Source organism: Sinohyriopsis cumingii, chromosome 5 (genome assembly GCF_028554795.1).
Source record: "Sinohyriopsis cumingii isolate HCF-2022 chromosome 5, ASM2855479v2, whole genome shotgun sequence".
Classification (NCBI taxonomy): domain Eukaryota; kingdom Metazoa; phylum Mollusca; class Bivalvia; order Unionida; family Unionidae; genus Sinohyriopsis; species Sinohyriopsis cumingii.
This window is the reverse complement of record NC_142965.1, coordinates 38,362,061-38,387,876: the sequence shown is the minus strand read 5'-3', so window position 1 is coordinate 38,387,876 and position 25,816 is coordinate 38,362,061. Positions and strand designations below refer to the sequence as shown.

The following is a 25,816-nucleotide window of genomic DNA, read 5'->3' as shown; positions in this document are numbered from 1 at the left end:
AGATTTCTAAATTTAGATTAAAATAATATTAATATGTCATACGAACACGTCAGCGTAACTCTGACCCAGGGTCAGATGAAAAAACTTCAGTCAGCGATATCAAGGCGATGCGGTATGAAATTAACCTTGAAAAATGATCAAATTCATGGTGGGCCTAACAAACTATCGCTAACTAGGGGTCAACGTGAACGATTCACCAAAGCCAAATCGGCGAATTCCGGCGTTCATGTGAATCTTAATATAGGCGCCATCAGAGACATGGTCAAAGTAGGTGGATTTTTCCCTCTACTAGCTGCTATTCCTGGATTACTAGCCTCACTTGCTCCGTCAATAGCAACCGGTCTAGCATCAGCCGCGGCCGGATTCGCAGGTAAAAAATTATTAGAAAAAGTTACGGAGGACGATACGGTAAAAAAAAGCTTTATACAAGACGACCTCTGTACGGATCCGGCCTAAGATTGGGACGACCTCCCATGTACGGATCCGGCCTAAGATTGGCACGCCCTATCCAAATTTAGATTTACTTAACGAAGCAAAGAAAAAAAATAAAATTTTTCAGAGGTGTATTTATGCGGGATCAACTACCAGAAAAACCAAACACAACCGAGACGGGAATAATAAATCTCGACTCAAATACCGGTCCTGGCACACATTGGGTCGCCTACGCGATTAATCCTCGCGAAATCGTTTATTTTGACTCATACGGATTAGCGCCACCGAAAGAATTTATCAGTTACGTTTCAAAGTTAAATATTCCAATTTGGTATTCGACACTTCCGACGCAGACGTTAATGGATCCACCGATATGCGGTCCTGAATCAATTAACGTTCTCGATGCGATTTCAAAATCATCCGATCCGTATCACAAGATCGTATTTAAATACGCCGTAGATAAATATCATGGTTGATATTTACGGTAGATTCATCTACAGGAAGAAGGAAGCAGAAGTGACTGACATTGATACATCAAAATTTGCAACCAGGAATGATATTAATAATCTTCTATCGCTGTCAGAGATAGATCCTGGCGAAGTTGCTATTTTTCAAAATAGCGAAGGAAGATTACAAACAAGCAACGTCAAAATAACCGATATAATCAAGCGAGACGAATATAACGATCGTATCAATCAGTTTACCAGCCTATCAGATTCGGTATCAAAATCTATCGCTGATATCGCCGATCTCGTTGCGAAGTTGCCATCAAAGGCCGATATCGCAGATGTGGAAAAAAAAGACAACGAATTATCAGCAACGTTGCTTCTGAAGGTTGATAGGGCATTATACGATGATACTCAGGAAAAATTGACGAGAAGACTTAACAGGCTAAGTGGCGATCTTAAAAAACTCGACGATGCCTTAGCTAAACTTAGTAAAAAAGTTGACGAGGATATAAAAAAAATCCATCGATACTTCCTTCGCCGCAGATGAACTAGTAAAGAAATACTTCCGAGATACGTCAAATTGCGGGTGAAAAAGTCGATAAAACATCACACGACGACCTCAACGAGAAAATAAAAAAAATAAACGAGGATATTACTAAAATTAACGAGGATATTAACGTAGTACGTGATTTGGCGCGTCAAAAGGTCGATACATCGGTGTATGACGGAGAAATTCGAGATTTGAACGCGAAACTTCTCGCCGCAACTACAAATATCGATTATTCTTTGAAAGAAATTAGAGAAATTAACGATCAAATAATTTTAGCGAATCTTCCAAAATTGGCGCGTTTTTAGGTGCCAGATCAGGTGGCAGCAAAAAATCTTCCCTGCAATGTAACATTTGTGTTAAGGACACAGAATCTTACCTGGACACCCGAAAATAACGTATTTGGCTTTACCGCGCCAATTCAGGGCGTATATCGAGTATATATTATCTCGGCGATAAATTTCAACGTAACAGCAGGTACCCATAAAATTTACGAATATTATCCCGGATTTTTTATTATTTCTATGGATGAAGGTAAAATAGAAGCATTTGCGTTATCACCGCCAGATAGAACCGTCACAGGACCAGTTGTATATTTTGTAATTTTCGAATATTTATCGGTATGGGACACAGTTGGTAAATCCGAAGCGACTGCAATTGTTGATATGACCACAAACGGTTAATATAAATGACTGCATCGGATTACCGTTACAATCAGGCGCGTTCGTGGCAAGATTCACTAAAAAAGCTCCTCGACGAGTATCAGGTAAAAATAAAGAAATATCAGCGTAGATTAGTTACCATTGATGTTGCCGTATACGCGGTAAGTGCAATAGTCGCCGGTGCAGGTATAATCTTATCCGCGGTAACAACAATCGCGCCGATCGTTGCAACGATAGTAATATCATCTACAACAACAATCGCTGGTGTTCTCAATATCATCGCAAAAAAAATATCCTCGTGCACGAATGAAAAATTGTCCCTGTACACGAGTAAACTATCCCAGGTCAACGAGGCGTATTCGAAATTATCATCGTTGCTTTCTGAGAGTCTCAACGACGGCGTTATATCCGATCTAGAATTTTCAGCGATGATAAATATCTACTCCGAGATTGAACAAATAAATATAAATAATGTCGGAACTAGCTCAAATCGTGACAAACACGACACCACCGATAACAACGCTAATATCGGTAAGCTCAACAAAGCCAGAATTTAGTATCGATTTCCTAACGCCAATTAGCGTCAAGGAAATTGCGTTGTCGCAGTTACGTGTATATAACAGTTGGCCCAATATTAGATCGAAATCATTTGGTAGATTATTATCAAATAATTCGCTTATTTTTGCCAACAAAAACAAACCAGATGGAACTCCCGATTGGACCCCCGTTAGTATACCAACAGGCAGCTACGAAATTGAACAAATCGACAAGGAAATAACCTATAGGATATCAAATATAACCGGCGATGCTGAACCAGGAATAAAAATATTAGCACACGAACCAACGTTGTCATCGATAATCGAAGTAAAATCGCCGTATATGGTCGATATTTATCATTCATCGATTAGGACAGTGCTAGGTTGGCCCGAAATTCCACCTCTTGAAGTATTAACGCCAGAACCAAAAAAATCTGATTTTATCAGCGACAAAAAAGATTATCACGGTACCGATTTAAATTATATTGGCTCATATGAGAATACGGAAAAAAATCTTGATTTTACTACAGGATCTCAATATATGCTAGATTTATTTGAAGATAGTATTAATTTATTGTTTGGTGAAATTATCAACGAATATGAGAAACAAAAAATATTATTAGAACATTTTTTCCAGGAGTGCATATTTAATATACAAAGCTCATGTAACGAAATTATCATAACTGTAGAAAAAATAAATAAATTGACGGCTGATATGGAACTCATTAATAAACTAGCGACTAAAAATATAGAAAAAAGTGCCATCTTTGGTATTGGTATTATTATTGCAACTTTCATGCAAAGACATAACTTAACCGAGGCAACACTGCTAAATTATAAATTTCCTGGTTATAAAGTTGATGAAATGAGAAAAACCGTCACCGATACCATCGATAAATTATTTCCAAAATTACACGAAGCGTGGACTAAGAAAAAATTACAATCAGAATCGGTTCTACAACACGATAATGATTCATTCGGGAAGGGACGGCATATCTCGCCGGCTATCGTTAATATAACGGAGGTCATCGCGGTTAATCTTCACGCGTATGTCGTCGATGATAGCTATAACGTTGATTCGTCTGTGTCAAAACAGGCACAACAGGGATTCATCTTGTACTCGTTTTCGCCTAGCGTCTCTCCGGGATTTTTGATAATAAAAGAGCCGGTAAACCCATTTTACCTACGATGTTACAATCGATTATTGTCGAGGATGAATTTCAAACTGACGAATCAACATGGACATTTACTTGATATACGCGAGGAAACACTGAGTATCAATTTGCTGGTAAGATCGTAGAATTGGAATCGAAGATTCTTAAGATTCTTAAATCTTTCCGCCAGAAAAAAATGGCCAAAAAAAATAAATAAAACCAAGGAAATTTTCAAAATTAGTAAAAAATTTTAATTTTGATGGGGTAAATACCCGTCAAATTGTGCAATTTATATAATTTAGTAAATCTGTTGGGGTAAATACCCGTCAAATTGTGCAATTTATATAATTTAGTAAATTTGTTGGGGTAAATACCCGTCAAAATTAAGAAAAATTACATAATTTCAGTAAAATATTAAAAAAAAATAATAAAATCAGGAAATTTTGTTTTTTTTTGTGGCAAAAATCAGGAATCTTCAGAATCTTCGATTCCAATTCTGATTTTGAGAATCTTCAGAATCTTCGATTTTAATTCAAGAATCTTTGATTCTACTTTCATCAACCAGCTTTTTTAGCTGCCTGACGCGCGAACTTGTAATTTTTCTCGACTCGTACTCGTCTGATAAACTCGACCTTACTTTTTCTACCAGCGTCGATAATTTAACGAAATCCTCGATTTGATCATCGCTGACAGACGCAAGCGATTGGTACATGGCAATGTGGATTTTCTTTATAAACTTGTATTCAGATGGTAGCGTGTACCTGTACTCGAGTTTTCCTTGGACGATCGTATCAAATTGGGACCGGATTTTACCTGTGTCCAAATCTGAGGATAAATTTATGTTTTTTTTCAGATCCTCGATGGCTTCGATGATGTTGTTTACATTTTCCTCGTTCATTATATAAATTTTGTAATATTTAATTTATTTTAGAAAATCCTGAGATTTTTAGTCTGAAATTATCGGAATATAGTAAAATTCGATCCATTCGCTGAATTTATATGAGAATGTCGCATTTTGAATTTTTTCTGCCACTCGCCATACTGAGACTTGATTGATACCGAAATATTTTGCAGCGACACTCATCGATGTGAACACAATTTCTTCGTTTGTTTCTCGATTTATCGATTTAACCGCCTTAGCTAGTCGCTGTCCGCCAGCGTTACCAAATTTACAATTTTCACTCTGTGTCACTGCTCGAATATTAGACAGTTTGTTGTTGAGTTTATTTCCATCGATGTGATCGATAACAAGACCGATTTTTATTGGTCCGTTGAAAACTTCGAATATAAATCTATGATTATAATAATTCGTTTTTCTTTGTTTTTTATTCTTACCGACTGTGAACATGAGATAGCCCGAATTGCAAACGAAACCCACATTATTCTTTGTTATGATATTTCTGACAACACCATCCGATGACGCCTCGTATCCAGTGATCGTTGGATGAGATTTAAACTCGCATGTCATTGTTGTTTCTGGAATCGCTGATTTTGGATTCATTATATAATAATTATATGTCTAAATCGTTATTTGCTTTGAATCGATTAATATAATCTTCTTCGCATGTTATCACGGAGGAAGATCTTTTCTCGTAATACCGACGCAATTCCCGATAATTCTTTCCTCCGCAGGCCAAACACAATCGAGTTTTTCCTCGCGTGCCAACTTGGCAAACTAAACACCGCTGTGGTCCTTTACTGCCACGCCGAATCGCATGTATACGAGCACCGCAATAATCGCCTCTGCAGGATTTGTCACAGAATTTTGTTGAGCCGATTAGTATCCACTTGCATTGATTCATTATAATTTAAACATTTGTCTAAAATATAATCATGGACGCATTTGATCTTGATGAGGCAGAATATATTATTCCTGAAGTTGACCGAGCGAAGAAAGAGTTCTTCGATGATGGAGCTGTTCACACTTGGTCGACTTGGAAAACGAACTCTGTTGATGCTACGATGAATCTGGAACGAGCCAAGAAAATAATCGAGCACATAAAAACCGAGCACAAAGAAGAGCGATTTATCTTTGGAATAAAATTTATCGCACAAATGCCTGATGATACTTGGATTATTCGTGATAAACGAGATCCAGTGCGTGGTGGTAAGAAAAATGTTATTCTCGATAAGAATTCCAAACCCGGATTGTTATTGGGAATCGATGGCCCTTATTACGCTAGATCCTATCCAGCCAGCGCAGTTGTTTATGGAATTTATCGGCTAAATAACAACCCCAACGTGAAAAATCTACCTGCGATGAAAGAATCACCGTTGATAAATTGCGTGGCCGAGCGTGTTATCGAGCATATGAAAAACGCTCGACGTGGATCTGGTTTGACTCAATTAAGGCTAGATAAAATTAACGCGTGGGCCAGTACCGTTGCTGATGGTGCATCTGTGGACGATGTAGCTGCGTTGAGTAAAAAACTTAAATTTCCAATTACCGTGAAAACGTTATCGGGAGAAATATTATACTCGTCGCCGTATAGATCTCGAGGAGCACCAATCGAGATTGTCGATCACAATTCCCATGCGTGGTCGCAATCGGTGATGATATTTCCGCGGGATCGTATTGTCAAATTTTATCCCACAGATAATAAATCCGCGGAATTTTCTACGGCAGATGTTGCGAAAGATAATTCCGATTCCATGTTCAGATTTATCAAAAAAATAAGCGCATCTGATCCAATATCGATATGGTTATTCTCGAGCGAAGAAAGATACGATCAGTTTATTTTGCCATGCGGTGATATTTACAGGGATGAGATATTACACGAGTCGATGAGAAAACTTGCGGTAAAATATTCGTCGAATCCCGATCAGTTACTAACGAATTGCTTTACAGTTCCGTCTGTGGCCGCTCACGCCGCTAGAGAGAAAAACTCGTGGAAGCCTACAAGGAACGAATATCTTGCTTATATTCAACTTAGTTGTATCGAATACGGCCATGGTGGATTGTGGAATACCAAGTACGATTTCGAAGATATGATCTCTGTTGACATGAGCGCGTGTTATCCTGGAAGTTTTCTTGGATATGGCGATTGTGCAGATTATTTTGCTAAATTCGGTCATCCTACCAGCGAAATGACAAGAGTAGCAATTAACGGACCGTTGCCTGATTTTATCATGACCGGATTCGCTTGTGTAACGTCGTTCGAGTTTGCTGAAAATTTACATAAAATTTGCTACATTTGGTTCGGCAGGCATTTATCTCAGCGCCGTTGGGTTCCTACGGTGTTATTGAGATATATGATAGATTCGTCGATGTTAGTATCGTTGACGGTGAGCGAGGCGATTATATCGTATAGAAAACAGATCGATGTGTGGTTGCCAACAGATTGTGACAACGCGAAAGATATAGGAAGAAAAATAATTGGTAACTTTACTCAGGGCGGATCTGTTGATCATAAACATCGACACGCTAGATTATTTATCAATGACGCCGAGATGGATTTTATAATCGCCGATACGGTATCACGAGGAATATTTTATAACAGAGAGAATATTATCATTGATGGAGTAAAGTTAGGTACCGTGATTAGTTACCTTGACGGAGAATCAGCGCAATATACACATTTACGATCATCGATGCTCGCTTATGTAAGTATAAATTTGCTATCGATGATAAATAAATTTTCTGATATCGCGGTAAGAGTCGCAACGGATTCGTTCTATATCGATAAAAAATACCAAGATAGGCTGGAAAATTTAATCACCGATGGTAGCTCCTGGGGAACCTGGAGGATAAAAAACGAGGATATTCTAGATTATTGCGAAGACGCCGATGTTGAAGATCGCGATGAATTTCATCGAGGTAGATTTGGAGAATCTTCGATTCTAGATTTTTCTAAAGCTGCATCTGCATTTGACCCAATTTCACGCAGCAAATTCGTCTACCTAAATGGACCTGGTGGTAGCGGTAAAACAACGCCAGCGATAAACTTATTTGCAAATTCTGACATGATTGTGTTGACTCCGACACATAGATTAGCGCGAGAAATAAAGCAGCGTGGCGTTAATTCTTGCACGTATCACAGTTATTTCAAGTACAGCGGTGGATCATGGGACTCGGTGCGAATGGGCAATAAATATATCAACAAGATCATTATATTCGATGAGATTTGCACGTTGAATTTAGATATTTTAAAATCGATATTAGCTTGGCTGGAAGGGAAAAATACCGCTGTGATAATGTGCGGAGATCACAGCCAACCTGATCCGATTGATGGCGAATCGCCTCACGAATGGCTCAGAAACTTCGTTGATTATTATGAAGAAATCGACGCTGATTATAGATCGACAGATATTTTGTTCACCGAATTCAAAAAATTGATTCGATTACAGCCGAATAAGATTCAGTGTGATGTCATGAGGAAAATAATCGACGAGACCCCGATGAGCGATTTTCTAAATTTGTGGCGTCCCGATCATCTGATCGTCGCTAGTAGGAAAATTATTCGTGATATTATTCAGAAAATGTTATTCAAGCTGCATTGCGAGAAATTTCCAACGTTGCAGGTACCGTTATGCTACAGGCCCGCTAATACTCGACGACAAAATATTAATATTACTTTGCCATGCGGAAAAGAAAAAACTTGGTCCTAAATGATATTATCTTTGTTGATATTAATCTTGTCAATGAAGCGTTAAATGCAGAAAAATCACCGTGGAAATTAGGCTACGCAACAACGATACACTCGTCACAAGGATTAACCGTAGATGGACAAGTTTGGATCGTCGATGACAGAATTTCTTGGTCAAATTTGGTATATTTAGCCGTGTCGAGAGTAAGAAAATTATCTCAACTAGGACGAATTCGAGTAAACTACATAATTGACGCTGGTGGTAGTTGAGTATCTTCTGGTACTATTTGCAATTCTTCTTTGGTAAATCCGCGTTGAGGCGCTAACGAATCTAGGATATAAATAGCTGGTCTTCCTGACGATCTTGTTACGGCGGATATTTTGTGAGTTGTAACGCTCCAGGTTGGGTCGGTTGCTCTTTTTCTGCCTCCTTCAGCCTCGCCTTCTTTGTATAAATATCTGACTGTGACGCTACCTAGTACAGGTTGAATTGTGGAATCTCGCTTTAGGGGTATATTCGATTTTGTAATTGCAATTGCGGGTTTCATTGCTATTGTTCGAGTTACTTCGTTATTTAGCGCGTTAATCACATGAGGCAATCTTGATACCCAATCGTGAGATCGATTATCTTGAATAAACTCGCGCGCGTACTGATATCCGAATAATCGTTCTGCGAGCGTTTTATTGAATCTTTCGACGATAGCTTGATTACGATGAACACCTACGATACCTCGTCGGATTTTGACATTATTTTTCTTCATCAATGAAGTAACCGCGCCAAGAAATTCTCGACCCGGATCAACCTGGAGAAGATTTGGCCATGTCAACGGAGATCGAGAATAAATTTCGTTAAATGCCTTGGCAATTTCCGTTGCTGTTTTATTCGATAACGGCTCTGCTTCTTTATACCTGCTAGCGATATCAACGACTGTCAGGACATATTTGTACGTGACTCCGTCAACGGTATCGTGAGGAAGAAACATTAGATCAGCCTGATGGACCTCATTAGGGACACTGACGGTGAAACTCGCGTACGGTATTTTCTTAGGAGGAGGAAGATATATTTGCCAGATTGCCTGTTTAGATAGCCATGATTCAGCGACAGATTGTTTTACTTTAGCGGCTTTGGCAAGTTTGGTGATCGCTGATTTTCCTCGCCAAAATCCTCGCGGAGAATAATATATTTGCTCCATATTTATTTACCAGCACCGAATACTAATTTGCCTTTCATCGCACCTTTTATCAACCAGGATGCCAATTTCTCTTTGAAACTTTTGTCAGGAATTGCGTCTAGTGCGTGAATTAGCCTGATATCAGCGAGATGCCTTTGTTGCAAATCCCCGCTGCGATATGCGAGATCGTGATCATAACAAGCGTTATCGATGGCGTTTACTGGATCTTCATCTTGTTTTGGTTGGTTATTATCGTCGAGTCTGATATCGAGTCTAGTTCCGGGTCCACAATAATTATATCCAGGTAGATGCTTCTCTCCGGGATATTTCGCCCAGGGCAGCCCAGGTAGATTTTTCATGGAGGCTGCGATATCTCCTCCTGTTCTAGTTTTTTTTTACAAATCTGAACTTGCGTGTCTTGCAAACTTCGCATTCTCCTGCAATTGCGTTCCTGTTGTTACGTGTAACGATTTCGGTTGGATTTATCGTAGCTGTGTGCGTGCGGCACTTAACACAATATAAATCCATGTATTTTATTAACATGAATGTAATTGATTTTTCAGCCACGAAACGACGCGAGCAAGTGAAACATCATGCGGCATTACCGAATTCGATTAGAATGATAATCATTGGTCCATCTGGATCTGGAAAGACGCAATTGTTACTAAATTTGATCATGCGATGGCTGAAATGGGACAAATTGTACTTGGTTGCACCATCCGTGGACGATCAACGTTGTTATCAAGTGCTAAAAGAATTCAGCGACAATACCGACGAAGGCACAATCGAATTCATCACAGACATCAATGAAGCTCCATCCGTGGAAAATTTGGACGGTGATGTTAATAATCTTGTTGTATTCGACGATGTTATGCTGGACAAGCAGACCAACCCAGCTAGGATATTCTCGCGTGGCAGACACAAGAACACCGATGTTATTTACGTAACACAGAGATATACGCAGATTCCAAAGGTGATTAGAGATAATTGCAATATTTTATCGGTGTTCAATGGCGTAGACACGCACACGCTGAGAAATATCCATCAGACCTGGTGCAACGGCGACATGGATATAAATAAGTTTAAAAATTTGTTCGGCCGCGCTCAGGCGACACCGCATAGTTTCATCACGATAAATCTTCATGATCCACGCAGTCGGTATCGAATTGGTCTTGATCAAATTTATTCATGAAAAAGCAGCCCACGTTGCAACAAAAAACAAAAATTTATTCCCTGACTTTTATTTTTCCTGTCTCGAACGCTATATTTACTAACACACCGGCGCGACCAACCGATGCATCCGGTCTGAAATGCATGAAAATTAGCTTCCGTAGAAGGCGTTATTTTTGATTTCTGAGGCTTCTACGAAGAAAGTTCGCGTAGGAAGCTTTATTTGGTCTGTACACGAAGGTCTGTTAAACTTCCCTGCTGCTTTCAATGTCTTTCCTCCTATACTATATTTGAATACTTTCCGTCTGTTCTGGTTCAACCACTCATCCAGATCATTTTATCATTTTAACTCAGTAACTATGTTTCAAATTATAATGTCACCTGGAATTTTGCTCGATGATTGTTTCTTGCAGGGGCAGGGGAAGATGTGGGTAAAGGTGGTTTGTGAGTTATTTTTTATTACTGAAAATTACCATCAATATTCTTGCTAGTGACCAGCACAACACGACAATAATAAGCACACACACACACACACACACACATATATATATATATATATATATATATATATATATATATATATATATATATATATATATATATATATATATATATATATATATATATATATATATATATATATATATATATTAAAATAACATGGCTTTTAAAGTGTTGTTATATACTAATATGATAAACCAATTCTGCAGGTATAGATTGTTATCCGTTATCCGCTCAAGGTGCATTAATACACATATATAAATATTGTTTAAACATTAGATTACATTTCAACAGTAGACTATCGCTTCTTTATTCTCTAAATCTGTGATGAATTTCGACTGATTAATCATTAGCATTGTAATAAATAACGATACAAATAATAATTCCATCTACTAAATGAATTAAATCATGGTGCAGATTTTCATCGAAATCCTCTCTCTCTCTCATGCATAAGGGAGATAAAAAAAAGAAATGTGGATGGAGAGAAAGAACGAAAAATAACTTGCACCAAATAACCTACAAGAACCTGTGACTTCGTAACGGTTAGGTGTAAGCGTACCATGGGAACTGAATACAGTGTTCACAATACCAATGATTAAATGCTGCAATAGCCTGTCAAGATAGGGCACATTTATTTGTAAGGAGGAATACACATGCATTTTCTGTTTAATGCTTTGTTTATTTTTACTTATTTCTTATGTTTTAGAAAACCTATTAATATGGGTCTAAAAACTAATTATTTAACACTAAAATGTCGGAAGGCCGCTCTACCTTTGCTATACAGTTCTATGTCATTGTGTGTGATGGTAAGGAGGTATATTAACTGACCAATACAGAAATATAGTGATGGCCAAATAATAAATGCCAATAATAAATGCCTTTATGGTAAGTCACCCAACCCCACCCCAACCCCACCTCTCTCTCTCTCTCTCTCTCTCTCTCTCTCTCTCTCTCTCGCGTACGGTCTGTCAGCATGGTTTACCTCTCTCTCCCAGAGCCTTTGTAGAAAGATGCCAGCGAAAACATCTGAGCATCATGGGGGCATTACATTGAACTAAGTCAATACTGTGGAACAATAAAATAAAACATAATGCCCTCCTTCATTTTTCAGTTGGGTTAAGTTGTGTAGTTTTATTGATATGTTTCAGGTGTCTTTACACTGACAACGTGGATCTTGATGAAGACTCCTTGATCGAGGTTGTCAAGTTAGCACACAGGTATCAAGTAGGATATCTACTTAATCTTTGCTCTGCAAAACTTGCCAAGCTTATTCGCTTGGAAAACGTTTGCGATCTGCTGAACTTCGCCGTTTTCTACGAGTTGAAAGACCTCAAAGAAAAGGCGTGCGATTTCTTAGATGATCATGTTGCCGAGATACTGGAATCACCTGGTTTTATGGACGTTTCTGTCGAGAGTCTCAAGGTGATCTTATCAGGGGATACATTTTATACTGATGAACTAAAACTCTTCCAAAAGTGCATGGAATGGGCGGAACATAAATGCAAAAAGCAAGGATTAGAGCCGAATTATCAAAACAAGAGAAGACTTCTAGGTGATGGCTTTTTCTTTCTACGACTGCCAACGCTATCGCTTTCTGTCTATACAGAACACATTGTAAAAACCAACATTCTTTCTGTAGAGGAATCACACAAAATATACATGTATAAATGCTCACCTTCAGCACAAACAAATATTAATTCATCACAAAAGGATCTCAGTAATTCAATCATACCAAGGAAACAAAAAGTAAATACAATACTTTGGCCGAAAGATTCTAGTACACTCGAATTTCACTGTCCAAATAATGTATATTTGACAGGAATAACGTTTGAAGATATAGTAGAAGCAACAGAAAAAGTAGCACCTGAAAATAATCTCCATGACATCGCTTTACTTGGAAAAGTCGTGATCCAAGACATAGACCTGAATGCTACATTCCAAACTGGATATCGTTCCAAACTCCCTAAGTTTGTTCCTCTTAGAGAAAAGGTTTTTCTAAAAGGAAGGATAAAGCCCTACATAATAACTGTAGAAACAAAGGGTTATGTAAGTTATGCTGTACCCTTGATTCAGCAACTTCCGAATAATAGGCAAATACAACAAATGCTCTCCCAAAAATGGCCATGTTGCAAATACCCAACATTCATCAAGGGTATTCTGTATCTGAATGTATCAAATAGGTGACAGCTGATGTTAACATCAAAATATTCTTCTGGTAAACGAGTTTTTCACCTAGTCATTTATGTCTTCGTTTTCTTGGAGACTTTCACCATAAACTGATATATTATCGGAATTCTAGGAAAATGGACGTAATGCACCAATTGCATCTTGTTTTTCTGTTTAGAATGTTATCTTTATGGTAAGAAAAGTTTCTTTACTGTATTAATAAATCGTACACGTTAAAGATGGGCGAAATGTATTCGTCAAATTCCAAAGAATTTCATCCCATATGTCGTACATGTCTCTCGCTTAAAAAGTGCTGTAGAGATGAAGCTGTACAATTATTTGCTAAGTTACAAAGCCAGAAAGGCTCAATACATGCAGGGTCATATTTATGTAGGGCTTACAATGTTCTTGAAGACTTCTGCACGCAATTAATATGCTGTTGGCTTTTAATATCATATTTTCATGCCGCGAGTGATAATGGACCTAAGTTTTACACGTGAACGTAACACACTTAACCATACCATCTGTACACGTAATATGGTGTACCATGCAAATACCTTTTTGAAACAGAGAAACACTCTAGATATGACATGATACCCTCAGGCCATATGGCAACATTGATTGATATATTCTTTTCCTTTCTTTCTATGCAAACTGTTAGTTTCATGCATATTGTAGGCCTTTCACGATGATGTACTTTTCCTTTTGATTGCTGATCTTAGTGTAGTTTTATTTTGAATTGAATATTGTTATTGTTGTTCTCGGGTTTAACGCCATTTTTCAGCACAAGATAGGCTATACATGGCAGCCAGTATAACTGGTGGAGGAAGAACCCTGGAAAACCCAGGGAAGAACCACCAACTCACGAGAAGCTACTGACAGGCTTTCCCACGTACCCACGCTAGCCGATCCTTGGACTCGAACCCAAGCAGACAGAGGTGAGATGGCAGTGATCCGGAACGGTGAGCGCTTTAGACCACTCGGCCACTCGGGGCCCCTGAATTGAACATACTTTATAAAAGATTTTGACGTATTGTATTTGAATTTATTATATTCTATAGGTATTAAATATATATAAGTTACTAGGTAGAATTTTTTTTCATATATTGTTTCATCACTTTATGTTTTACATGTTAAAATATATATCTAAATATGTTCACATGTCAAAATAAAAGATTTTCCATCATGAAATGAGACGCTTGACTGAGTGTGCTGACCGACGTTATACTTGCAGCTAGAAAAACAAGCATTTTATGAGCTAGAGCACAGAAGTTTGACCTCTCCTCCACAATGAGTAAGAAAAGATTTTATTTAAAAAAAAACAGAACGAAATATCAGTATATATCTATCTATCGATCGATCGATTGATCGATCGAAGTGCAAGCAAAACTCCATCCCTGCATTGTATTTCTTGTGGTGCTATTGCTGTTGCGTTGGGATTAACGCTATTTCTCAGCTCAAGATATGATATACATGGCGGCTAGTATAGCACATTGGCCGATCCCGAAATTCGAACCCACGCGGACAGAGCTGAGACAGCAGAAATAGTTATAGGCGAGCGCTTTAAACCACTCAACCACCACGACCCTATTTCGAACGTCATCTAGCGACTTTTCTTTTGCCTCATAATCGTTGATTATATCTAATTACTGGAGATTCTACAAGCACCGAATAAAATGCTGGGCTCTAATACTTCGACCGAGTTGGTGCCGACACAGAAATTGGACGTTTCGAACATACAAAATGTCTCAAAGTCGGACTTTCCTCGTGGCTGGAAAGGAAAATAGAGTTTACAAAATGTTGAAACTTTGATTTATTGCAACAGATGAGGTTAACCTGAAATTACAGTCCTCTTTTACCTCTGTATTTGTACGATTATTTTGCAAATTGTGATAACATTTTGCAAACCACGGACACAAATTATATATTAAAAGAACAAATAACGCAATAACTTGTGTGCATTTCTTTTTTTCACTCAATATGTTGCTGTGTATATTCACTTTGTGAAGTGGGTATTTTAAAAGTGGTTGTTCATAATGAAATATATACAGTGGAGCCTCGTTAATCCGGACTCCGTTTATCTGGAAACCTCGCTATCCGGACATAATTCAACGGGAACGGAATTCCTAAACATTAATTTGCTCCGTTAATCAAGAAATCCGCGTTCCGGATCCGGAAATCAAAATCGGGGACCAAAGTGTAAAATTACATTAAAACTTGTCTCGATAATCCGGAAATAATCTGTCCAAAAATAAGAAAATTCGAAAAATCGTATGTGAAAATGCAGTCAGAAAAATAATACATAAAACACAGTAGTGAAGCCCTTGAGAATCTATGGCCACTATCAATAACTACGTAGCGTGACCATATTGTAACCAGCGATTGTATAAACAATGTTTTAGCTAGTCGCCGACGGGGGTGTTAATAATTAAATAGCGAAGTCCTTGACAATCTATGGCCACTATCAGTAATCATTGCAGACAGATCCGCCAAAGAATCCAGGCAAACAAAGGTTACAGACTTCTTCAGGAAATTGACATAATAAATGTATGTACAGTACATACATGTACATGAACATAGTGTGATGTGTTCGATGTGTTAATTGTCTAAACTTCTATTTACTGTATATGTACGTACAAGCACATGTTATAATAATGTAAAATAAACACAAATTAATAGATGTATTCATTAATTTATTTCAACCATTATTGAATATACAGTACATTACATTTAAAGCTAGCATATACATGTACATATATATACGGTGTGATGATATCGTAAAATAAAAAATGTGCATGATTCAATTATCCGGAAAACTCGTTAATCAGGACATATTAGCTGGGAACGAATGTGTCCGGATTAGCGAGGCTCCACTGTATATATATTAAACATTGCTTGTATAAATATTGCTTATACACTGATAAAATTACATAAGTTAAAGTTAATTCTTACATGACAATGTAACCAAAGTACCTGATATGTGTGACATAAGACTGATGATGAATTAAATAGATTGTCTTTTTGTTGAAAACATTGATTTACTTCTACTGTGCTTTTGTTAAAGAGCTTTTGTGCATTGGAAAAATTGTATTTTCAATACGACTTATTATTTTGTGCTTTCTGAACATCAAACGAAGAAATAAGAATACAAAAGTCAGAACAGTTTTTCAGTTATTTCTGATTTGACGAAATTATATTTTTTTAGTCCCACTTTTCTCTATGTATGTCATACTTGATAGCCATGGTTACGATGTGTTAACCCTATGTACATTTGGACGGATGGATCAGATGTTTGAGTGCTTTGTCATAGCGACATATATTGGATTTCATGAGTCCCATCCCGTAGTATGTAATGCCAACTAACCAATAACAAGTAACAGCCGTGCATTGTCAGTTTTTTCATCGGCCGAAAATAGTGGTGGAAATTGACTTCGTAAGGATACCTTGTAATCTTAATATCAAAAGAATGACTACGTGTATGAAAACATAAATAAACTTGGCTTCCCTCTGGGGACCACTCACATTGGCCTAAGATGGCAAAATCCCAGCCTTACTGTACACCTTTTTAATATTCTACTAATCTGGGGTGATCCAAGTATAATCCCATCAATAACTAAGCCTTGGTCTGCACCCATTATAATGACCTGGGGTGATCCCAAGGTCTGCACTGACCTATTATTTCTGCTTTAGAGCTGTGATTTTCCCAGAAGCTGCCTAAGCCGGGTTGATCCCAGCCTTACTATACCCCTTATTCTAACATTCTACTGACCTGGGGTGATCCTGAGGTCTCTACTTGGGTGATTCAATCATGATCATTACTCTAGATCGTGGCTGATTTCAGGGGCTGAACAGTGATGATGATCCCAGATCATGAAGTGTTGGAAAACCAAGGTGAAATCAAGGAATGTTGTATTTACTAAATAAATAGGTGAAAGAGTACCCGAGTTGGGAGTAAAACTGAGGCTGGCCATTGCTGAGTGAGTAGACACAATGACAGATAAGAAGACACCATAATTTCATTTATAATTTGCATATGCATTAGAACACCTCAAGGTGCTGTATGGGAATGGTAGCTGAGCAGCGCGGGTGGGGCTGGGGGATCAGCCGACCTTTTTAGAGGGGCAACAACCCACCCACCGCCAAGACCCAGAATCTACAATCTGGGCCTTGTAAAAATGTTGATTTCATTGTTGCCAAAAGCCAGTCCAAGCCTTGCGTGTAAGCCTGGTTCGCAGGATGAAATCCACCGAGCCAACCATTTTTTAAACCCGAACACGCCCGCGACAAGAGTAACGGTCAGTTCGGCCCAATTCGGTCTTCGCCTAGTGCTAAAAATGCCTTGCACATCGCTATGTTTAATGTGTATTTTAGTATATCCGCTGACAAGTGACATGTAATTAAATCGTGTTTTAATAATAATAATAATAATAATAATAATAATAATAATAATAATATAATAATAATAATAATAATAATAATAATAATAATAATGACTGATTCTGCGCTTGCTATGGAATTTCGTACAGCTAAACTAGCTAGATAACGACTCTACTCAATCAATAAATTTCTCCCCGTCCGTGATTCTGTCAAACAGCAACTACAACAACGCCAGGAAGCTCACCTGGAATTTACGAAAGGTGCAGCAGTATTGTTTAAACCAGTCACAGACGCTACTAAAGAAGCAAACCGCTAAATCAACTCGGAAAATAGTAGAAAGAACTAAAAAAGCCAAACATATTCTACGAGAGCTTCCAGCTAAATAGCTGCTGTTCAACCACAGTTACGGCAAGAAATACAAGATGTAATTGAGGGTATCGACCAAACTCGTGAAGAGATTGATGATATAAGGGATCTGGTTGAGCCAGAAACAGAACCCAAAACTACTAAAATAAAACATCCACCGAATTTGCCAAAGAAGGTATTAAAATACTTCGGGAAAATCCCATAGCAATTGCTGGGTCAGGATATTCAGTTCGTGATAATTTGTTAGACCCAGAAACCGCCAATTTTTCAGAATCAAAATGGGTTCCTTTCGTGTATCGAATGCACCATAGTATAAGTCAAATCAGGGGTAAACGTAAAGATGACTATGAAATTCTTAAGAAACAAGTTAAAGAAGCTGCTTGAGTGCCATTATCTGGAGATATATTAGCGCCCGAAAAATCGTAATTTGGACCACTCCGCATTGAAAAAGAAGAAGAATTCTACCTGCACCCGAAAAGTCCTTGCCACTCGCGATAGTGATCGTAAACAACAAACCTCGCTAGCCGTTTACGATAAACTTTGTTCCAATAACGTCCTCGCTGATGTTGATCGACCAGAAATTCTGATTAGTGGAAGACGAACCTACAATAATCCCCCAAAATCATCAATAAACGGGTTTCTTTTTGACAGCGTTTATTTACCGGTGGCGTCATGGATATCGTCGTTTATTGGGCACTAATGGATGAAATTACCGTCGATTACTACAATTACTATTGAGCTCGTTCAATTAGATCTGCGATAACAAAATAACATGATTGTACACAATACTCAACATGAACCCATGATGATCAGAGTGACAAATTCACGATTACCAGTATATAAAGCCATCTACTGAGATGGGATTCGCGATGTTGTTCAAAGTTTATTTAGAAGGATAGCCCAAAAAGCGATCCCGATTGCAAAACAATTAGGCATGAAAGCCATCGAAGTCGTTCGTAATAAAGGTATTGGCGCTGTTGGAGATGCCGCTGGTAAAAGGTTATCGACGATCGGAGAGAGACTCGCGCGATTAATACGACGCAAACCTCAGTCGCAGCCAATAAAACTGACCAGCACCGAAGTGATGCAAGTAAGTGTCAGTAAAATAACAAATCAAGCCGTCAATGAACGCCTAGAAGAATTAGCAGCCGTGCCGGTACCCAACGTGCCACTGACAAAACAACAAGCTGCCGAGATAGAAAAAATATAACTGTAAACCTAATAGTGGGAACTGGCCTGGCCCGCTGTCGTTTTAAGCAACAAATTATACATCAAAATATTCAAGCGTTTATCTGATCCCTCATTTGACATGGACGCTCCAGTACTTAAAGACGAGTCTGTGCGTGATTATCAATATTATTACTATGAAGTACGAGAGACAGACCACCATGAACGAATCGAACTACAAGTTCAAGATACATCCAGGTATTTCTTGCCCGCTGATGAATCCATTTCAAGGTAAACTTGTGAAAAAATGATGAAATAGGATATCCAGCAAGTGAACTATGTTGATGATGGTATTATGGGGTGATTTGACTGTGCCATATATATTATCGACAGCAGAGTGCTTGAGGCATGCCTCCATAACGTCGACGTTACTACTACGATACTCGAGCTAGCCCTATACAGCAAAGATTATTCACGGTCGGCCGGCCTGTCCATGATGTTCGCGAAGGACATTACTGACCACCCTAAAGATAGGCAGTATCTCACGGTACAATTAACGCTGGACAACTCTGCCTATGCACAAGCTGCTGAATGATACCTCGACCAGCCGCTGATTTTGCGACACTGCAGAGTACTAATCCAGAATTCATCCTGGGATTTGCAGCACGATGATCTCTGGTTAACACCGATGGTGGATTTTCATGTGTAACGCCGCTGTCACAGATTTTCGGATTTTGCAGACATCTTAGAAAAGTTACCTTTGGAGATACACATGTGGTTGCGCTTATCCTAAGGGCCACCGACAACGCTGCAATCTGGCTTGCTGAGATTAGTGGGGGTGGTTCTGGTAAAGTAATACTAACAAAACTAGCATTAGGGAAGACAACGATGACTCCGTAGCTGATAGAAGAAGCTCGATTGTTAACGTTCATAAACAATGGTGGTAAATCAACTTTGTCGTGGCTGACTCTAACCATAGACACGGTTCCAGGCACAGCAGGAACATTTTTATGGCATATCTTATCACAACAAGGAATTTGAGCACCACGACATACATTCGTGGCATTTCAACGTGACATCAGACAGCAAAACCAATGGTGTTTGACAGATTAGCGGTGTCTGCTATTTCGCTGAGGCACAATGGACATTGAAAACCATACGAAGACATAATACTGAATTTCGACCAAAACAAATTTATATGGGTGTATCATAGGTTGATGAAATTCATGGGGCGTGATGAGAATGTAGACTCCGGCCTGCAGATATCTCAGTAGGATATCTCGACATTGTATCCGATCTATTATTTCTCACTGAAGCATCTCGATTTATTCAGACAGTCAGTCATTGACGTACACATGCGAGCAACTCTTGATCCTTCGTCAGCTGGTTGTTACAGAGCAATCTGTACTATACTGTCAGACCAAACAATGTTGTTCGAATGCGCTGGTGGACGAATAAGAGTCATTGATTCAGCGGTGGAAAATAGGTAATTAAATCATTCATGTTGTTATAATGTCATACCAACACCTCTATGTCACTCTGACACCTGGTCAGATTTAAAGGTTGCAATCCGCATCAAAGAAGAATTGTGGAACAACGATATCGCTCAAATCAACAGCATTTCCGAATGTGCTATCGTTGGCTAAAGTAAACTCAAACACAACAATGACGCCAAGAAATCAAATACTGGCATTAGATTTGATCTTTCTGCGAATACGATCAACGACACGGCAAAGACTGGTGTTATATTTCCACTTTTCACAGCGATACCAACGCTGATGACAGCTGTAGATCCAACTGTCGCAAAAGCGTCCGCACTTGGTACCGTTGGAACCGCTGCCGGCATGTCACTAAAGAAGCCGACATTCAAGGTTTAAAAACATCAAATAGGGGACCGGGTCAACTATTACCAGAAACGCGGTACGGTCTAGGTCTGCCACTGCCAGGGACGTTTTGCTGAAACTCCCCGTGTCCAACTTTGATTTACTTCATGCCGCTCGGCGATTAAACATCAAAAACCCCATAGATTTTTTATGCATGATCAGTTGCCGGAACCACCGGACTGTCTTGAAATTGGTATCATTAATCTTGATGACAGTTCTGGTACAGGTACTCACTGGGTTGCATACGTGGTTGATCCACGGAGTTTTGTTAGTTTTAATTCGTATAGATTAGCGCCACCGTGAAAAGTTTTAAAATATAGCAGTGGAATTCCAAGGACGACACCGCCAACCCAACTTGGTATTCAAAAAAAGCAAAACAAAAATTAACCTAATTGCGGTCCAGGCGTACTTGTGGTACTTAACGCTCTGTCAAGGTAATCTGCACCACCACTTAAGTCGTGCACGAGTACATTAGCGGTCGTTTTAAACAGGTTAGGAGTTTATAATGGTAGATCTCTCACTAGAGCTAAGAAACCTGGTCTCGGTGTCGTTGATTTGTCTGTGTATGTGACACAATATGAGATTGCTGATCTTATGAACCTCGCCGGGGTTGACCGGGATGAAGTTGTTGTTTTTCAGGATTAACATGGACGGCTAAAGACAAACAATATAAGATGGACTGATATTGTCTAAATAGTTTTAGGTGCAACCGCCGATAATATCCCAGTATTTTCTAATTGCGGAAGAATCAGAGAATCAAGTGTATCAGAGATGAGATCAGTAAATATGTTGCTAAAACCGGTGATACAATGACCGGTGAACTCAACATGAACGAAAACAATTGTTTTGAGAGAACCAGCGTCTGACGACGACGCCATAAAAAAAAATACGTGGACGACAGCGACGACAATATTGATAGTAATTTAGTCACGTTGTGAGTTGAGTATGACGTCCAATTAGGCGTGTTTACTGATCGTCGCAGAAACTTCAACGACTTGATAAACTCACAGATGGTTTCTTTGGAAGTCCAATGGTCGTCAACGTGAAACGGTCTTGCTATCATTGATGTCAAGGGTAGCTGATAAACCAGCCAGGGACAATTCCATTTCGCTTTGATGTAATTTGATAAATATATATTCTGCCGCTAGCGTATATCTACCCTCTTGCCGTCGCTGTTGTATCACGTCAAAATCGTCGCTGACTTTTTTCAGCATCAAGTTGAACCACGAGACCGTCTTATAATTTCTCAATCTCAGAGATAATTGTGTTAAAGTTTTCTTGGTTCATTATAAAGTAAATATATTTCTTTAACAGAAGGAGACTCCCACCACCACTGCGTGTTTGATGTGCAGGTTGATCAACCAAAGATGTTATTGAGACCAATACGATATCGTGTAGCTGGATCGTGTAAGTTGAATGAAATGAATACATTTGGAGTTATCTGAGCATGTGCAAAGAGGTTTTTAAACTTATGTATGTCCATGTCTGATGACTATTTCACAGTGTGTATGTATCAACACCGTTAAAGATAATAAATAACCCGCTTGTTTTGCTGGACCATAAAACCAACCATCAGTAAAGATCCTTCTTGCTTTTAAACATTAAATAATGTTTCAGTATTAGATCCAAAACGTGATCCCATGATATGGGTTGCAAAACAGTATCCATATTATAGAAGTCAAGTATCTTTGATAATTCAAAAACTGCTCGACTCGGCTGGCATTGCTATAAATTTTGATAAACGTTAGAGTCTGTCAATCCATGAAAATGTCTACACATTTGACGCTTTGGTAAAAGAAAAATATTAAGCTATATCGCTCACAAACCTTTGTTTAATGATATTTGTAGACAAGGAATATCTTGAGCTAAATTGTTGTTTGTAAACTACTGAAAGCAGAACGTCGAGGTCGGAAATATTCACGAAATAAATAAATAAAATGTCATTTGAATGACACAAACAATGAATTAGTGCATCAACAGACAGGCAGAAAACAACTCATTGCATGTAACTGTACGGATTTCGATTAGTTGTGACGACAAGGTATTTTATCCCAAAAAGGAGTCATGGTCTTCAATGTACCGATAATCCGAATTCTTATCCATTGCTGTAGAAATCAGGTACCTGAAAAACAATCCTACTGCTTGATACAAAGTTTTTATTGTCAGATCCAGACTATGATGTGTTCATCGAAATATTTGAATGTTCAATTCTGAATCTTACTCGTGAATGGTCCTTTCAATAAGACTACTTTGTAACGCAGGACCTAAAAGGAACTGTCAGTTTTTTGGGAATTTAAAAATATTTAAAAGTAACCTTGATTAAATCCTTTCAAACACTTGCATGACAATTGAACTCTGTGATCCAAGAGTGAATCGAAACCAAGATAGGATGCTATTTTTAATCGTTTGGAACTGGTCATTGTTTAAGCTCAAACATTCTCAACTATGTTTATTGTAGAAAGAGAAATTACATTAAATCATTTGAAGATAATATCGGATGGAGGCATAACAAGAATAGACTTTACAGCTTAAAGGTTAGAAAAAGCCAAAGAAATGCTGATTCATCACAAAGAAAATAATTTCAGACTCTGGAGGTATGATCCACTCCTGGCTATCTACAATTTAAAATGCTGTTTGAACTTTTTGAAAGAATCTGTTATTATTAAACGAGGACAGAAAAAGATTCCTACCATTATGAGAACAAATTCATAGAGCACATGAGTAACAATTGCGAATTTAAGAACAACAGATATTATTCACGTCAACGTTCATTTTGAAGACATCATCTGTAATTTTGTATTTTTCAAATGTTACAGACAGCAGTATCAGCTTTGTCCTAATGAGATTTGCTAAATACATCCAATAATAGCGAAAATTACAAACCAGACTCTGATTATTCATCGTTTTTTGCACAATTTTTATATTATTGGTGGCCAGTTTAAATTGTTGACACTACATTTATTAAATTTCATTTTTTTATTCACACTAAAAGTTATTCAGATACTGCGCGCCTACCGTTATGTTCAGCTACGGCATTGAAATCGTAAGCGGGAGGGACAATTTAATAATGCGCATCGTTTTCGGAGAAGATAGCTAGGAAGGGACGTTTCGGTTGTTTTAGTTGCGGGTCAATTTTGCAAACCGCACTCTAAATCCAATTGCACAAATTCCAGAAGCTTGCCGCCCATCTTCCCTAAACAGGGTCGACGATCCACCTTGACCCTGGTCATATGTAGCCAACCAAAATAGTGTCTACCATCAGCTATTTGATTGGATACAAGGAAATTGATCCAGTTAGATTACTCGTTACATTTATCCACGATGATAGTTGGCAATAATCATAGCAGATTCGGTAGACAACGATTTTCTTTCAAGTCAAGGTACGTGGACATAATAAAGTCACCATATTGAAAGCCTAACAAGTCAAGTAACAAATAGTCTATCAATTTTGCTTGTTATAAAGAAAAAGCAGTAACGTTTTGTTCACAGAAGGGCAACCGTTCAAAACCTTGTTTTGGCTAGCTACGTGTTGCAAGAGTCGATGAGTCGGAGGAATCATTACCATTGGCAAACGATACTCTGAGAGCCATGCTGATGATAAATGCATAGATTTTGTTTCTTTTGGACTCGTTCCTCTCTCTCTCTCTCTCTCTCTCTCTCTCTCTCTTCTGCAAATAGTTATGATGTTTATCTTCAGTGCGATGGATTTGAAAAGGGTGCAAATATGAAAAGTTTAGTGTTTCATGTGAGTCGGAGAATCGCCCGTCTCAACATCTTGGTATATTTTATTCTTACGAGAATTTTCTCACGTAACCACAAGCATTATGCAATAATTTGTATGAATAACAAGACTTGCAATCGACGAATATAAACTGTGAAGTGAAAAACAGGTCTATTGTTTTCACAAAACCAATCCTTGCAGTCTACTGTGATGATACAAAGACAAACAAATACCGTAAACATTGATATTTTTGTAGAATATCAACTTCAATCATAGGTTTTCTATTTCAAATTTATTCGGAGGAGGTTTTTTTTCTCGGATGAAAATAAAACTAAATAAATGTGCCGTTAATAATTAAAATATTTCATTTCAATCAGATACATAATATACTGGTGCATATATTGATTAAAACGAAAGAATCTTACATGCAGCGTGCAATAACAGAATATTAAAACTATAAATCCAACATATGTGTGCACATGTAAATGTACTTACTACGGTAAATATATTCATTAAAACCAAATTGTGGTAAATCTCAATAATGTTCCACATTTCATTACAAAAACTAGATTTAGTCTCCTGAAAAGTTGCAATAAATGATATCAGAGGTTATAGAATTACAACGATAAATGTGTCGTTTAAAATTACTTTTTTTAAAAAAAATTATCGATCAACATAGAAAAGAACAAATTTAAAGCTTATAAAATATTATATTACTTTTTGAAGTCGTCTGATATCCAGCAAGTTATTATATTTGTCTCCTAATGAACGACACCGTCGAGAGATGTATGCCAAATCAATTGAAGGCCAGTTCTTAAAGTCTTCCTTTGGTATGTTCTCACGTGTATAATGGAACCAAGATTCGAGTATCTAACACCAGGTCTTAAAGCATTTGGTTGGTATATATTCAACTTTAGAATGGAACTA

At 38.1% G+C, this 25,816-nt stretch overlaps 1 protein-coding gene across 1 annotated transcript in view; it reads left to right on the top strand.

Moving 5' to 3' along the window:
• Window positions 1–16,181, top strand: part of LOC149798975 (BTB/POZ domain-containing protein 6-B-like) — a 51,632-nt gene extending 35,451 nt beyond the window's left edge. The window contains exon 3 of the mRNA XM_089957886.1: window positions 12,358–16,181. Within this exon, the coding sequence (XP_089814012.1) occupies window positions 12,358–13,393 (1,036 nt within the window). The 3' untranslated portion in view covers window positions 13,394–16,181. The remainder of the gene's footprint in view (window positions 1–12,357) is intronic.
• Window positions 16,182–25,816: the final 9,635 nt, after the last annotated feature.